The sequence below is a fragment of the Crinia signifera genome, chromosome 19 (genome assembly GCF_055691185.1).
Source record: "Crinia signifera chromosome 19, ASM5569118v1, whole genome shotgun sequence".
Classification (NCBI taxonomy): Eukaryota; Metazoa; Chordata; class Amphibia; order Anura; family Myobatrachidae; genus Crinia; species Crinia signifera.
The window spans coordinates 45,817,196-45,834,018 of record NC_139226.1 but is presented as its reverse complement, the minus strand read 5'-3'; the positions used below and the strand labels follow the sequence as shown (position 1 = coordinate 45,834,018).

Here is a 16,823-nt window from a genome sequence, read left to right as displayed (position 1 = left end):
TCGACCTTTTGACTGCCCACCTTCCCCATGTTGACCTAATGCTTGTGTCAACCTAATGACCCTGTCGACCTAACCCATGTTGACCTTACATCATGTTGACCTTCCTGTATGTCGACCTTCAGTAATGGCGACCTAATGCTTGTAGACCTAGTGACCGTATCCCGGATTGAAGGTTCCATCAGAACATGTCACAATGAGCGAAGCCTTGAGTTTTGCCAATAGGTGGAGCTGTTGCTACACAAGAGATCTTGCCGTGTTACTTGTCCTTTGTAATGTACTGAGGGCCTGATTCACACCTGTTTGCTAGTCTGCGTAAGATCGTAGCCTAGCAAACAGGCAAACCCTACCACACTCTATGCCTGGCCCCCAAATCCATTCCTTACCATATCCCCTGGCATGCAGCCGAACGTTCCCTGATGTTCGATGGTCGCTCACCATGGAATGATTTTTCTCCCCTTCAGTTATAAAAGTCAGTCTACATTGATGGCTACAGTCTACAGATGGCCGAACTTGGGGCGGGTGCTGATGTGCTGTCAGACGCACGCCCCAAGCAGGCATCGACACGCCTGTATTCACAGAATTTCTATGGCCGTGTCCACCGTTTTTGTGGGCACATTGCTGGTGCATCATAGTGTGCTGATCGATCTGTGCTAAGCACAGAGGCTTCCTCACCCCATGTGAATGCGGCTTAAGAGTTGGTTAGCTGTCTTTTTACAGAGAGGAGAATTGTACCCCTTTTACACCAAAATCCCAGATCCGACCCGACATTTGGAACACAGGGCAGATTTATTAAGCTCGGTGAAGTGATAAATTGTCTGGTTTTTATCATCGGCCAATCAGCTCCTAACTGTGAAGTTACAGGCTTGGTTTGAAAAATGACAAGCAGGAGCTGATTGGCCGGTGATAAAAACACTTTATCACTTCACCGAGCTTAAGAAATCTACCCCTGTGTTCCAAATGTCAGGTCAGATCCAGGATTTTTCCCGTTTACACTGCGGTGCTGACATCATCTCCAAGGGCCGGGTCCACCGGTCACCATGCTGGGGGCAAGCACAGCACCAAGGTAAGCTGCTGCGCTGCCCCCAGCCTCCTTGCACCACTACCCCTGCCCCCCCCGTCCAAGAGGTGAATGTATGCCGCACACAGGTATCCATTCACCTCCTCCCTGGCTCCGCTGCTGTCTGCATAGTACAGCAGAAAACAGCAAAGGCTGTGTGCACCACCTCGCCCACCCCTGCAGGACGCTGCAGTCTGGAGGTTGGGCTCCCCCATTGCTGTAAAGGGAGCCGGGTCTGATGACCCGGCATAACCCGTTTACACTGCCCCTAACCCGGGTCCTCCAGTGTTCCACCCGGTCAGGACCAGGTTAGGATTTGCTGGGAAATGGGCCCATGGTTTTTTCAGCTACCCCTTTTACACTGACGCTGACCCGGGTCCACGAGGCAAAAACTCTGGTTTTTGCCTCTGTGTAAAAGGGGGTTTATATAGTAGGCAAGTAAGCTACTTTTCCCAGTTTTATTCCCTCTCCTCCTAGTAGCCATTGTACCAAATACAAAAAGCATAATGCCTACTTCCGCTGTACTGTTTACAGGCTCCAGAAGTTTTGCTGTCAGAGCTTGATACATATGGGGAATGCGGCAATGTCAGATCAGAGGCTCTTTTTCAGCAAGAGTTTGGATAAAAAGTTATTGATAGGGCGATTCTAGAGTGAGCTGTTTAAACCAAGCAGCAGCAGGTTATTTGGAGTGTCAATCCCCTATATGTAGAGAACCAAACAACAAAATAGGGGGCATGCTGCGCTTGAATAATAAAATACATTGTAAATATAAAAATAGAAATCATTTTACTAAACATCAATTTCACAAGATGAAAAATGCACGCTTGTAAATATAACCAACAATATATAAAAATCTGCATAGGTAATATATAGTATAATCACCCATAATTTCAAGTCCTGAACTGTCCTGTATTTAGACCAATTGTCCCCAAAGTGTGTTAAATTGGAGTTCCTCTAGGCCAGGGAATGGAGGGGTCCAGGTACCTCATACGAAGTCCATGTCAATTTTTGACAACCTAGACACAAAAATTAAAACAATTGTGTGTGTCGACCTTTGCTTGTGTCAACCTTTTTTCCATGTCATCATTTTTATGTATCAACTTATTGCCTGTCGGCCAATGGTGGTTTCAACTCTTGACTGTCAACCTACGCAATCTTGACCTATTGACCCATTCATAACTCTGTCATGATAACTGAGTTAGAATAACCGACTGGAAGCTTCGGAAGAGGGTGTGCTAGAAATATTTGTTCTTCCTCTGTTAATCATGGTTACCTGCAAAGAAATATGTGCAACCATGATTGCACAGAAAGGGCTTCACAGGCAAGGATGTTGCTGCTAATAAGATTGCAACTCAATCAACTACAGTAGTTATTGGATCATCAAGATCTTCAAGGAGAGTGGTTCAATAGTTGTGAACAAGGCTTCAGGTCGCCCAAGAACATCCAGCAAGCACCAGGATCGTCTAGTAAAGTTGATTCTACTTCAGGATCAGGGCATCACCAGTGCAAAGCTTGCTCAAGAACGGCAGCAAGCAGGTGTGACTGCATCTGCATGCACAGTAAGGCAAAGACTTTTGGAGGATGGCCTGGTGTCAAGAAGGGCAGCAAGGAAGCCACATTTCTCCAGGAAAAACAACAGGGACAGGCTGATGATCTGCTAAAGGTACAGGTATTGAACTGCTGACGATGGGGTAAAATCGTTTTCTTTCACATCCCCCAAGAGCAACTTCTTCCTCACCAACAGTTTGGTGATGAACAAAAGTGTTTACTAAGTGGCAATGGGGAGCAAAACATCAAAATTGTGGGCCCATGGCCAGGAAACTCCCCAGACCTTAATCCCATTGAGAACTTGTGGTCAATCCTCAAGAGGTGGGTGGACAAACAAAGACACACAAATCTTGACAAATGTCAAGCATAGATAAGGCAAGAATGGGCAGTCCTCAGTCAGAATGTGGTCCAGACGTTGATTGACAGCATGCCAAGATGAATTGCAGAGGTGGATGACAAATGTCCTACTGGATAAATAACTAGGCAGTAGATGAGCTCAGACTATCATCCAGTAGTAAGTTTATCATCCATCAATCTGCTGGACTATTGCTACATGCCAAGTACTCTATTATTTGGGATCTACAGATGGAGCGCCTGTCAGCCAGCCTGCAGGATCGCCAGATGTCCCGAGCTGGTGCAGTCTAGCGGACGGAGCTCCATCCGATGGAGATGCGGCCCCGTCACCATGGTTCTCCGCTTCAGGGAGACAGACATGGTGATTGGGGGCTGCGGGGGAGCTGACAGAGGGCTTAAACGGAACAGGGGGTGGCGCGCATTGGTGATTCCATTGCCAGGAGCAGCTCCATTGAGAGCTACTCCATCTGTGTTAATAATATATTTTGTTTCTCCTAATATGCTGACAATTTAGAGCATATCTTTTTTTAGTTTTAATGCGTTTATACTAGTGTATTTTAATTCCTCACCCGCAGGAGGTTTATCACAGTGTATCTTAATGCAATAAATATTAGTATTATTGACTATGGTGTTATATGTATTATTAAGCGCCATCTGGGTTGTTGTTGGTTTTTCCTTCCATTTTGGTTTGGTGGCTTCTTATGTGTATATACGTAGTGGGACCAATGTTCAGTACAGCGCATAAGACAAACACACTTTTTTTTCCTTTTTACACTCAGGAGACGATGACGGACTACAAAATTGTATTTTTCCATTTTAGTGGAAAGCACTTTACAAATACAAGAATAACTTACATTTTTTTAACCCATCCACTGCTAAGCACTGCAGAGAGTCCAATCTGGGTAAGCGGTGCTGGGGAGCTTGTTGGGAAAGTTACCTAAAAGTTGGTGTTGCTTGGACATGGGATGTGGCTTCTTTATGTAATCACGTTGGACCCACAATTAGGTCATTAAGCTCCACCTCTTTCAGAATAAAGACATTTTATTTATTTGTGATCTCAAAGAACACCCCTGCACCGCACACATCTTTATGAAGTCAGCTGAGCGGGAATCTATGGTTGGATCATACAATCAGGCCAACTTCTGTGCTTTGTGGCTTGCAAACAAAAATAGGACACCAGTTTCACATGGATCTCATTCAGCCAGTAGGTGGACATGGATGGATTTCCAGCAGGGCCGGATTTGGGGGTCAGGCCGCCCCTAGGCACCACACTGTAGTCCGCCCCCCTCCTAGGCACCACGCTTTAGTCCGCCTCCCCCCCCCCAGTACCTGGTCGGACCATCCCCGGCACTCAGTCCTGCATCCAGGCTCAGTGCCTCCACTTAGCCGGTCAGCCTCTTCACCTGCCCTCGCAACCGCCGGTCCTCGCCCTGTAGGTCAGCGACGGAGGAGAGCTGAGCAGCCCTGCCAGCATGTCTTCAGTTCCAGCTGCCTCACCAAGCCCCTGGGACTCCTCCATTTCCGCCTGCAGCGTCCCCGTCACCCTCCCGCCAGAGGCTCCTGTAGCTGGCAGCCGGCCACACAGACACCTCCGTGCTGGGTACATGGATGTGCGGTTCGGGCAGCATTGAGGAGGAAGCACTAGCAGCTGCTACAGCACAGGTACCGCCGGACACCTGTGTGAGCAGGAGCCTAGCTGGCACAGGTCACTAGCTCCTGGTCTGTACAGGCATCTTTGCTAGGGTTAATGTCAGTGCTGCCGCTCGGTCATCCGATGCTGCTGCCCATAGGGACCCAGAGCTAGTGACATGTACTGGGCAAGGCTCCTGGCTGCCTGCCGCCCTTAATTTGTGCCGCCCCTAGGCCCGTGCCTCACGGGCCTAGTGGCAAATCTGGCCCTGATTTTTAGCGCACACCTGCATTAGCTTCAGGTAGTAAATTGTCCTCTATTGTATTTAACTGTAAGTCACTGTTTTGCTCATACAAGTCAGGCTTACCCACTTTCATACCTCCCAACTGTCACGATTACAGCGGGACAGTCCCGATTTTCGGGTCCTGTCCCGCTGTCCCACCCGCGGCAGGCATTGTCCCGCTGCGGGGGGTGGCAGTTGGGAGACCCCCCAAGCTAATAGAATAGACGCTGTGCGCATGCGCACAGCGTCTATTCTCGTATAAAAATAAGTTTGCGGCTAATTAGCATAAGCCGCGCCCTCATTTGCATACGCCCGCCACCTTTTCAGGCGCTCGCTGCACGAGTGTCCCTATTTCTTCGGCACGAAAGTTGGGAGGTATGCACTTTTAGTCTCCTCTACATTAAAAGCCCAGAGAGGGGACGATCAGCAGCACTTTGGGGAGGGGGCCTGATCTCAATTTCAACAAGCCCCGCCCCCTGTAAGCAAATACCTAAATTCATGGGTCTCCGAGGAGGAGGGGTGGGACCAGGAAAGGTGGGCAAGCCTCCTGCATTGTGAGCCCCCCCCTCCATGCAGGGATGTGCGGTGAGGTAAATGGATGAGGTGTCCCTGGGAAGTACCAGAGTCAGATTTGCACACAATTTATGAGCCATCGGATACATGTGGGCATTATACACATGTGCATCAGTACAAACTGCTTGAGATTTGCTGAGTTTTAATAAGAGATGTGCAGAAAAGGTAGCCAGGTGAGGCACTGCCTCACCTGCCATAGACTTTTTACTCCAGAGTTTTGACTATAAAAATTATTAGAATAATATAAGATTTTTTTTATATAATCTTTGTATTTTTGACATACTTCAAAAACTCCAAACTCAGGCATATACGTTACAGTAGTATGAAAGGAAAGGCTGTGCCTCACCCCACCGCACGCCACTGCCTCCATGTTTACATACCGCGATTCATAGTGTTAAGCTGGCCATACATCTACAGATCCATACCCTCCAACAATTCCGACGCAAAGATCGGTACAGGCCAGGGGGTGTGGCCATAATAGTGGGCGTTGCTGTACCTAGCACCCCACAGGTGATGGCAATCATACATTTCCAGGGAAATCCAGAAACAGAGCATTTTCTCCTGCAAGTATGCAAAGAAAGAGTGGTCACCATGTAATGAATGGATATTATGTCACTACTGGGATTTTCTGTGCACAGGAAACGCATCACTTTTGGCAAATCATCCTTAAAAGTGGCTACTAGAACACTATCTGCAAGAACAACGTTTTCTGGCAACGTTATTCATTATTTTCCATACATATCAGGCTTGGCAAGGAGATTTAAGTCCAAACGAGCTGCATATATAATCCTTAAACAGGAATGGACGACCAACGTTGTTGCTGTTCCTGGTAAACTAAGCATGAGAATTCATTGTAGGACCTTTAGCTCCTTCCACAAGCTGTAGGAGCGGTCTCCGACAAGATGGCGTCCCGGTCTCTGCAGCGAAGACACGCGCATGATGGCCGGAGCTCTCAATCTTCTCCCCCTCTCTCAAGCGGCAGCTGACTGAGTCTGTGTGGCCTGGTGACGCCGGAAGATGGCGGCCAGCGTGCAGCTGGGAGCAGGGATAAAATGGCGGCGCTGGAGGTAGCGGAGAGGTCAGAGGGTATTGATAATTAAGCATTTTCTTAATTAGTTTATTTGATTAAATACACAGTCCGAGCAATATGTGACCGTCACATGTGCTATCAGGGAGTCACTTTAAAATTATTTAACTTTTTTTGAACTTACAACCTTTATTGTTTAATCATCCAAATATTTGTCCTTCTGCAGAGAAATAAAGTGTGCACATTCACACAACTGCACAATAACAACAACGAATTTATTGTACTAGTGTCACCACCTAGCTCAGCACATGCAGTGATTTGTCCTTGATGGATCACACTTTGTACTGTAACTGCAACTTTATAGTCATTAAAAGCCAACCAGTCACTAATGTCACATGGTATTCTGTTACATGATCGTCACTGCTTTCATTTGTTATTTTCTTGTTTTTAGTGTTATCCCTCATTTATACACGAGGCTGAGGTGTTGCTCTTTTAAACTTTAGTTTGTTATCAGCTGTCATTAAATATTTATTCTTGTTCCAGCACCCACATGTTGGGAATGTAGGTGGGTTTCAGTCACTGCACCCGGCGCGTTGGGAATGTAGGTGGGTTTCAGTCACTGCACTTGGCGCGTTGGGAATGTAGGTGGGTTTCAGTCACTGCACTTGGCGCGTTGGGAATGTAGGTGGGTTTCAGTCACTGCACTTGGCGCGTTGGGAATGTAGGTGGGTTTCAGTCACTGCACTTGGCGCGTTGGAAATGTAGGTAAGTTTCTGTCACTGCACCCAGTGCGATTGGAATGTAGGTGAGTTTCAGTCATTGCACCCGGCGCATTGGGAATGTAGGTGGGTTTCAGTCACTGTGCCCAGTACGTTGGAATGCAGGTGGGTATGTCACTGCACCCAGCAAGTTGGGAATGTAGGTGGGCATCAGTGACTGCATCCAGCGCTTTGGGAATATAGTGGGTATCAGTCAGTGCACCCAGTCCGTTGGAATGCAGGTGTGCTTCAGTCACTGCACCCGTCGCGTTGGGAATGTAGGTGGGTTTCAGCCACTGCACCTGGCGCATTGGGAATGTAGGTGGGTTTCAGCCACTGCACCCTGTGCGTTGGGAATGTAGGTGGGTATGAGTCACTGCACCCAGTCAGTTGGAATGCAGGTGTGCTTCAGTCGTTGCACCCAGCACATTGGGAATGTAGGTGGGTTTCAGCCACTGCGCCCAGTACGTTGTAATGCAGGTGGGCATGTCGCTGCACTCAGCAAGTTGGGAATGTAGGTGGGCATCAGTGACTGCATCCAGTGCTTTGGGAATATAGTGGGTATCAGTCACTGCACCCAGTCCGTTGGAATGCGGGTGTGCTTCAGTCGCTGCACCCAGCGCGTTGGGAATGCAGGTGTGCTTCAGTGACTGCATCCAGCGCTTTGGGAATGCAGGTGGGTTTCAGTCGCTGCACCCAGCGCGTTGGGAATGCAGGTGTGCTTCAGTGACTGCATCCAGCGCTTTGGGAATGCAGGTGGGTTTCAGTCGCTGCACCCAGTGCGTTGGGAATGCAGGTGTGCTTCAGTGACTGCATCCAGCACTTTGGGAATGCAGGTGGGTTTCAGTCGCTGCACCCAGTGCGTTGGGAATGCAGGTGTGCTTCAGTGACTGCATCCAGCGCTTTGGGAATGGCAGAGGAGGCAGGAAACCATTACGCCAGTCATCGATGCGCTTAGGGATTCCCTGTGGAAATAACTTCTCTCCCTCTCCAGCTCATACACTGCTAACAAGCTGAGTAGCCCAGCCTCAGGTACCTCTGGTGTGATAGAAGAGTGCGGGGAGACATCCTTAAACATACAGGTTACACTATCCTGAGATGGCAAATTAATTTTAGAAGTGGACGGCTTAATGTATGGAGGGGCAATATGTAAACTATTCAGGGACACCACTGGAGAAATCTGAGGAAGCAGGTAATGGCCCTGTTACCATTGATAAAGGGCTTTTCACTGCTGCATGAGTAGACTGTAATTCTATGAATAACAAGCTTGTCAGTTTGCACTATAGCTACCTTGGAGACTGCACAGATACCTGCTCCTGACCTTCCATTTTCTATATGCCTGTTTTGGCTTCTACACCAAATACTTAATAGTGAGCAATACACGGGTGCTGGACGGGGTCCTGACAGTCATTAACCCGACGTCGGGATGCCGACTGTTAAAACACCGATGGCCGTCGGCTATTTTCCCTCGTGGAGGTCCATGACCCCCATAGAGGGAGAATAGGTGGCTCGCGTAGCGTGCCCGCAAGGGGCTTTGTTGCGCTGGCCACGCTGTCTGAGTCCGGGCAGTCGGGATAATGACTGTCGGGATCCCGACTGTCGGAGAAACATACCACACCCGCAATACACACATATAGGAAAGAGAAGTTAGGTAAAGGGGAGCCCAAACAACACAACATGGTGAAAGCTAGAGTGGAGAGAACAGGGAAAGCCGGTACAGGAATGGTAGAAAATATTTGGGTAGTGTACAGAAGCAGGGGAAAAAGAGAAGGGGGTCGTAGACTCGGGACTGTAGAGGGAAGATCAGCAATTGATGACCCCACCCCCTATCTGCTCCTACCTCCAATCTCTGTCTTCACAGCTCCCTCTCTCCATATCCAGTAAGTTTGAAACAGATCAGTGTCCCTGCAAAAATTGCTTTCACTTTCTGTTATGACACAATATATATATATATATATATATATATATATATATATATATATATATATATATATATATATATATATATATTTTATACTACTCCTTACCTTTATTGACCACTAGAGGCCACTCGACGGACCAAATTACTAAAAACTGTCACAGCTCAAAGTGAAAGTACATTGCAGAAGCCGGCATTTTAAAGGGCTTTTAACTAGTGAATGAAGTTAGTGTGACAAGCTGTATACACACTGTGCAATATTTGTTAACTTTTGTTCCGATTAAAGGTCCAGCGTGTATGGATAACGATGATGAGGAAAATCGCTGGGCTGAAAAACGCTCAGTGCATACACACTGAGAGATTTTTGCAAGTTTTTGTGATTTTTCCCGGGCGTGAATGACTTTCCATATTCCTATACCAGCAGCTGGGCCAGCGATGATGTGGGACCGTGCATCAGCGTTCACCGTACATCGCTGCCCCGTAGACAATGGGTGGCTTTTGAGCTGAAAGCAGCTCAGACGAGTAAACTAAGCTGCTTTCAGATCAGTCGCCCAGTGACTATATAGTTAAAATTGGAAGCTCAAATCGCACCCTGCGTATGCATCTTAACAGTCTGTCATTATACAGACTACTACATGCAAGTTATGTACCAGTTGCTTTGGATCAATGACCTCTACAATGGGTTCTTTGATGACTACAACCTTGATGCATGACATATCATATCCATAGAACTTCTCCCACTCTGCAAAATTAGCACTGTATTAGTACACCTAAAAGGCAAACTTAACAGGAAACTTAAGTTGGCCATACATTACTGCGATCTCTCGGGCGGCAGCATCACATGCGGTCCTTCTACATGTTATGTATCGCATGCGACCCCTGTGCCGCGCCGCCAGGAGGAGGGTCTGAGGAGCCTCCGACTCGGGTCCGATGTGCACCAGACCGCGCATCGCACCCGATGGTACATCAAGCACATGCGATTCGGAACGATTTCTCATCCCACTCCGTCGGGAACGGGTGAAATCGGCCCAAATCGCGGTATTATATTGGGGACCATTTACATGTGAAGACAATATAGGACAAGTACAGGCCACATAAACCTTATGTTTTCATATAACAATACTTATAACATGAATGTTCTCTCATTGTTTTTTTTGCAATACATGATTATATTTTAATGATATTTTTTATTTTATTTGTCTTTTGTTTTCAGAATCTTTCCACCCCATCTGGATTACTATGTAATTCATGAAGTGTATGATGGCGACTTCTCTCAAGAGCAGTTTGAAGCGGAGTTAGACGCTGCACTGGAACATCACTATCGGTACATATTTATTGAACCCGCACGCCTGGGAGATGAAACTGCTCGCTGGATCTCCGTGGGAAATTGCATACACCGGACTTCGGTTATAACAGGGGTTGTATGCCTCTTATCACCTTTTGGCCTTCCTAGTGGCTGTGCTCATTATCTGGGACTACCAGCTGGAGCGTTAAGTGTAGCATGTGCTGCTCTCTATGGTGTCTCCTGGCAGTCTGACCCATGCTGCCATTATCAGGTGGATCTGAGTGGGCAAAAGCTGGAATTACTCCCTCCTGGGACGCTAAGGACTTCCTCACCAGTAGTGTTAGTTCGCAGCGAGGACACGCAAAGAAAGAGACTTCATAATGTTATAGCTATAACTGCCCTAGTATATTGTGCCCAGAAGCTCTTTGAATTGTGCACAGACTAATAGCATACTTCTGGCTCTTACAGTAAAGATAATATCCATGATACCGGTTGTCTGTTTTATATCAGTTACTTGAATTTTAGAATGGGCAGGACACTTGTTCCGGTTATCTGGAAATGGATCGATTCAGTTAGCCGCAAGGGGTGCGAATTGCCATAGCAACAGCCTGGGTTGCCTGAGTGTCACTTGTCTCTCGCCCCCTTGCAGTCTCATACCAGACTCCACTGATTTTTGTAGTATTCGTTCTAGCACACCGCACCTGTCACAGTTCCTCTTTCCTGCCTGGGGTTTCGTTCTCTTCTTTGGTGGTTATAGCACAGTATGGCCTGCATCTCAGTGCTGAGATACAGACCAGAGTGTGCTAGAAGCACCAGTGCAGGGAATGACTCCCCAAGCTGGAAAGAGGAACTGCACATCTTGCAAAAGAATGAACACTATATTTGTATGGAGCTGTGCATAAAATCAGCAAGTCAAGCTACCATAAGTGGTCATTATGGTTAAGTTGTATTCTGCAAAAACACATGTTCATGGAAGCAGAAGAAAGCAAGTTACAGACCCCCAGGAATGATTTTGCACTTCAAGGAAAAATGCTTAAATCCTTAAAAGTGCTCTACATGAATAAGTACCAGTATACTCCAAATAATAGCATTCCATTTTCTAACATTGTTTAAGGAATTGCGTGATTAGGAAGCTGCTCTCTTTTCAAAGCTCATGGTGATCCTATAGCGTAAAGGCCCATACACACTGGGCGACTTTGATCTGAAAGTCACTCAAAACAGCAGGTTTGAGCGGCTTTTCAGCTGAAAGCCGCCCAGAGTGTATGCCCCGCCGATGCGCTCCCGCAACATCGCCGGGAAAACTGCTCATCTGCTGGTTATACCAGCAGATGAGCGACTTTGAGGATGGCTTTGCATAGCACTGGCGTCCGGCAGGGGGAAAGCCGCTCAGTGTGTATGCACTGAGCGGCTCCCCCCCCAGCAATGAATACGATCATCGCTGTCCATACACGCTGGGCATAGTGTGTATGGACCTTAAGCTTTAACTGAAGATATTTCAGATATTCTTGCTTAACCGAAATTGCTTTAATGCTGTCTATTTAATGTGGCCCCATAAAGTATAGCTCTGAAGGTGCTTGTTTCCTAGAACGGCACCCACGATTCCATCGTACAACATCGCATCGCATCCCCCGCTATATTGCGGCATGCAATGCGATTTTTAATTGTACAAGCACACAGATGGGTGCTTACAATGTGATTCCATCATTTAGTGTCACCCCCAGCGTGGCGAGCGGCGGCGGTACGCATCCTCCGACCTTTTCATACCCCCACTATCCACGTCAGCGTGGAGTTGATTTTAGATAGTGTGGCGAGCCACCGAGCCTGACGCGTGGGGAGGGGACGCGTAATACGAGGCCGATGCGTGGCGAGCGGACACGGATTACTTTACATGTATGCTGCGCTCGCCATGCTTCGGGCTCGTATTCCGTGTCCCCTCGCGGGGCATGCTGCACTCGCCACGCTTCGGGCTCGCTGCGCTCGCCTCACTATCACGCTCGCCGACGTGGATAGTGGGGGTATGAAAAGGTCGGAGGACGCGTACCGCCGCCCCTCGCGGGGCTCACTGCAACAAGCACTTCTGTGCATTTAACATGTAGATCGCATCGCACAGCACTAAAAACGGTACGCAATGCCATGCGATGGGCGCCATGCTAGGAAACAAGTACCTTAAAACTTTTAAACCAGACTGTTTGAATTGCTGGAAAGAAAAAAAATTGAACTGCAAAGGGTTAAGTGTAGGGATAAATCAAATGTCAATGCAACATTTTCAGAGCTGTTAATTCTACACATTAGGCTGAAAGACATTGCAGGGTTTGGTATGGCGGGTCGAAAGACGGGATTCCAACAGTCAGTATACTGACATCACCCGGTTTTCTGACAGGTGGGCAAACACAATAAAGCACCTCCTGATCTCCTTGTGCTCACCATGCTCAGAGAAATAGCCCGTTAGTCAGGATCCTACTGCACCTACCCCCCGCGCCTGAGATAGGGTGGCAGCAGCCTTTAAGCCAGGGGTGAGGAACCTTTTTTGTGCCAAGGGCCGTTTGTATGGGGAAAAAATCCTTTGGGGGCCATGTGTAAAAATTTCTCTTACAAATTGTCCTGCTGCAGCCATTTGACGCTCTGGCGGCTGCCACTGAATAGGACTGACAGTCTCTGGCTGCTGTTAATTAAGAGGAATCTCGCAAGAACTACCTACTTCTTGCGAGAATTCCCCTGTACTTGGCTCCTGGGAACGGGTGGGAGGGCCACTCAAACCGGCTACGGGTGCCGCATACGGCCCCTGGGCCTGAGGTTCCCCACCCCTGCTTTAAGTTTTGCATTGCCCACTGCCCCCCCCCCCCCCCCCCCCTCTTCGCATCTTCTCATTTGCCACCTGGTAGGTAGCTCTTTTGCATGGCCAACAACCATCTGGGCTTCCCCTGTGTCTTCACCCAGTGGGTGGCAAAAAGAGTTTAAAGGCCGGCCCTCACTAAGCGAAGAGGCAGCAGATGCCTCAAATGCCCCTGGGGAGGTGGCAGCTGCGTAAAAAAAAAAGTTGAAGGCCGCACACCCACGGGTGAAGAGGAAGAAGATGCCAGGAAGCTCCGGGAAGAAGTAGATTAAATATTTTAAAAGCCGATGTTGTGTTTTTATTTTATTATTTTCTTGACAGGGGTAATATAAATAGTCCCTCTCTCTGCACATATTACATCTGCTTCTTTCTTACGGTAGTAGCACTTACCATTGCTGCCATTACTGCTTGTAGGCAAGTGGTTTGGTGTGGCATGACTCACTCACTCATTTTTTTTTTTCATCTCTCAAGTCACTGGGTTGTTATTATGGGACATATGGCCTAATTCAGACCTGAAAGGAGGACAAATTTGTTGACAAAATGGACCAATCTGTGCACTGCAGGTGGGGCAGATGTAACAAGTGCAGAGAGAGTTGGGTGTTATATTGTTTCTGTGCAGGGTAAATACTTTCTGCTTAGTTTTTACACTGTAATTTAGATTCCAGTTTTAACACACCTCTCCCAAATCTAACTCTCTCTGCTCAGTGCAGCATGGTGTTGCCCATTTTGTTAAAATATTTGCCCTGCGAACAAGTCTGAATTAGGTCTGTAGTTGGCATCCCGGCTGTTAGAATACCGGCACCGGAATCCTGACACCTGTCATGCTGGAATCCGAAACGTAAGTATGCTGGGGAGGGTAAGGCTTCGTGCTTACTACTCTTTACCTTTAGAAATCACTCGGAGGTAAGGGGCATGTAAGCAAACTTGAAATGTATTAAGGGAACTTTGGGCCAGATTCTACACCATCTGCTGTACTGCAGATGGGGCAGATGTAATCGGTGCTGAGAGATGTAGATTTGGGTGGAGTGTGTTCAAAAGTAATACTAAAGTGCAGCGTAAATAAATTTGTAGACTACATTTAAAAGCAGCGGTACTTGTTTCCTAGCACGGCGCCCATCGGGTCCCATTGCATACCTTAACTTAAGGTATGCGATGGGACCCGACCGACCCGATTTCTGGCTTTTTTTGAGGTTTCCCGACAAATGTTAAATCGGATCCATCGCATGCCATTATAATGGCATGCGATGCGACCGACCCGATTTTACATTGTAAGCATTGTATGTAATGTTAAATTCCTATGTAAAATTGGGTCCATTGTATGCCATTATAATGGCATACAATGCAACCAATGCGATGGACCCGATTTTACATAGGAACCAATGTTAAATGGCCCCCCCATACCCAATTTTTGATTGTATACCCACCCTGATGGGTAATTTGTATGTCAAATGCCCCCCCATTGTTAACGCCACCCCACGATGATCGCCAACCCGAAGCGTGGCGAGCCCGCGTCCTCCGACCTTATCATACCCCCACTATCCACCTCGGTGTGGAGTTGATTTTATATAGTGTGGCGAGTGCATCGAGCCACTGAGCCGGAAGCGTGGCGAGCGGACGCGTAATACCTGTGAAGTAATGCGCGTGCGCTCGCCACGCTTTGGGCTCGGTGGCTCGCTGCCCAAACCCCTTCCCTAACCCAAGCCAAAACCCCACAACCGCCCCTCCAACACTGGCGTCACCCACCCCCACCTAACTACAGCACCCTCACCCCCACAGCTCACACACCCACAAGCACCTTTTCTGAATTTCTTGATAAGAAGCATTTGTCCTAGGGGTGCCTTGAAAATGCTTTGATGCTCTAGGGTGCCGTGATTCAAAAAAGTTTGGGAACCCTGATCTAGCGCTTTTATTCCAACAAAAAATTCTGCTAACTTTGTATATTATATTTCACATAATTTGATTTTTATATGGCTGAATGTCACCACAATGCAGAGTCAGCTGGACACTGCACCACCTCTCACACTGCCGGCGCCAACATGATCCCCTCTCTTTGGCGGGAGGGGATCATGCTGGCGCCGACGGAGAGGCACTCTATCTGTTTGACACACAGGAGCGTCTCAGACGCTCCAGCAATGACACGCTCCTGCGTCTGGGAGGCTATTACGGCAGGGTGCAGCAACCCTGCCTACAGGGTTAGGGGTTCTGTAGCAACTTTTCAAACCCCCACTATCAACGGCAGCCCAAAGCGCGGCGAGTGCAGCGAGCCCCATGAGGGGACACATTTCGCGTCCACCCGACCTTTTCATACCCCCAGTATCCACGTCGGCGTGGAGTTGATTTTATATAGTGTGGCAAGCGCAGCGAGCGGATGCGGATTATATGTAAGGTGTACATATAGTGTGGCACTCGCCACACTATATAAAATCAACTCTACGCTACTTCTGACTGACTACGCTAACTACGCTGGCCGCGGGAACACTCTGCTGATTCTGACAGGAACGCTACGCTGACGGTGTAAGCTGCCGCCGTGAAACTACACAAGTACCCATTTCTGCAAAAAAAAAAAAAAACATAGAAATATAGAGATATATTGCTTAGCTATATATTGCTGAGCAATATATGGCTGAGCAATATATTGCTCAGTTTCTCCTTTTCATCAGCGACCAGAGATGGTCGCTGTTGTAAAAGAAACTGCCGGGGGAGCCCGGCAGTGGTAATCAGCTGGTCGCAGGAGCATGTTCCTGCGACCAGTGATCACTACAGGGGTAAAAAACGGGAGCACACTCCCATCGCGGGCAATATGGTCGCTTATTACTGCCCGCGATATTACACAAAATCGCCCCCGTGTGTACGCACCTTAAACACCAATCTTATCAATTATCTAGTTCAACACAGGTGACAACAAGAAGGATATCCAGGCGCAGAGCCTAATGGAATGGATCATGTTGAAGATTCTGCTAGCAAAGGGATTGGGGTCACCTCGGTTCTGCCCCCTCCCTGCAGTTTACTTATATGCAGAGTGATTTATTGTTATTCTCAGGTGTTATGCCTCATTATAGCAGTGGGAACCATGGGTGTGGTGTTTGGTGGTGTGTGTGACATTGTTCCCACCGCATACGTCAGAGACAGGACAGATCGGAGCCAAATATTATATAGACTAGTGAAAGGGTCTCCCTGCTGCATGGTAGACTTTGGAGGTGCTTGAATCCCTTTCAAACACAAAGAGAGGCCCATAGGCATCTATTGGGTAACACATACCTCCCAACATGACCCTTTCCAGGAGGGACGCAATGCTCTGTTTCTGGACTTCTCCCTTAATTTATAATTGCCATCTTCTGTGTTTAAGGACCTTTCTTATCAATTAACCTGTGTGAAACAGGTGATGGCAATCATACATTATGAGGAAATTCCAGGAACAGAGTCGAGGGTCATGTTGGGAGTGAGGTATCGTAACGTCACATAAAGATGGCGTTAAGGTGCGTACACACGGGGCAATATGATCGCTGGCAATATATTGCTCAGCAATCATATTGCCCCGTGTCCTGTTTTCATCTGCG

The 16,823-nt window shown here is 47.8% G+C and overlaps 1 protein-coding gene across 2 annotated transcripts; it reads left to right on the top strand.

Annotated features, from left to right (window-relative positions):
* The first annotated feature begins 5,930 nt into the window (after positions 1–5,930).
* On the top strand, positions 5,931–10,921 carry LOC146041824 (transmembrane protein 11, mitochondrial-like). 2 transcript variants are annotated; one of them, XR_014463611.1, is made up of 2 exons: positions 5,931–6,531; positions 10,362–10,499. XR_014463611.1 is itself a non-coding variant. In XM_083161709.1 (2 exons), the coding sequence occupies exons 1-2, from the start codon at positions 6,498–6,500 to the stop codon at positions 10,876–10,878; spliced, it is 543 nt and encodes a 180-aa protein (XP_083017835.1). In that variant the 5' UTR covers positions 5,998–6,497; the 3' UTR covers positions 10,879–10,921. The 2 variants fall into 2 exon arrangements, 1 of the variants encoding a protein (XP_083017835.1); XM_083161709.1 differs by having other exon boundaries at positions 5,998–6,523; positions 10,362–10,921.
* The last annotated feature ends 5,902 nt before the right edge of the window (positions 10,922–16,823 follow it).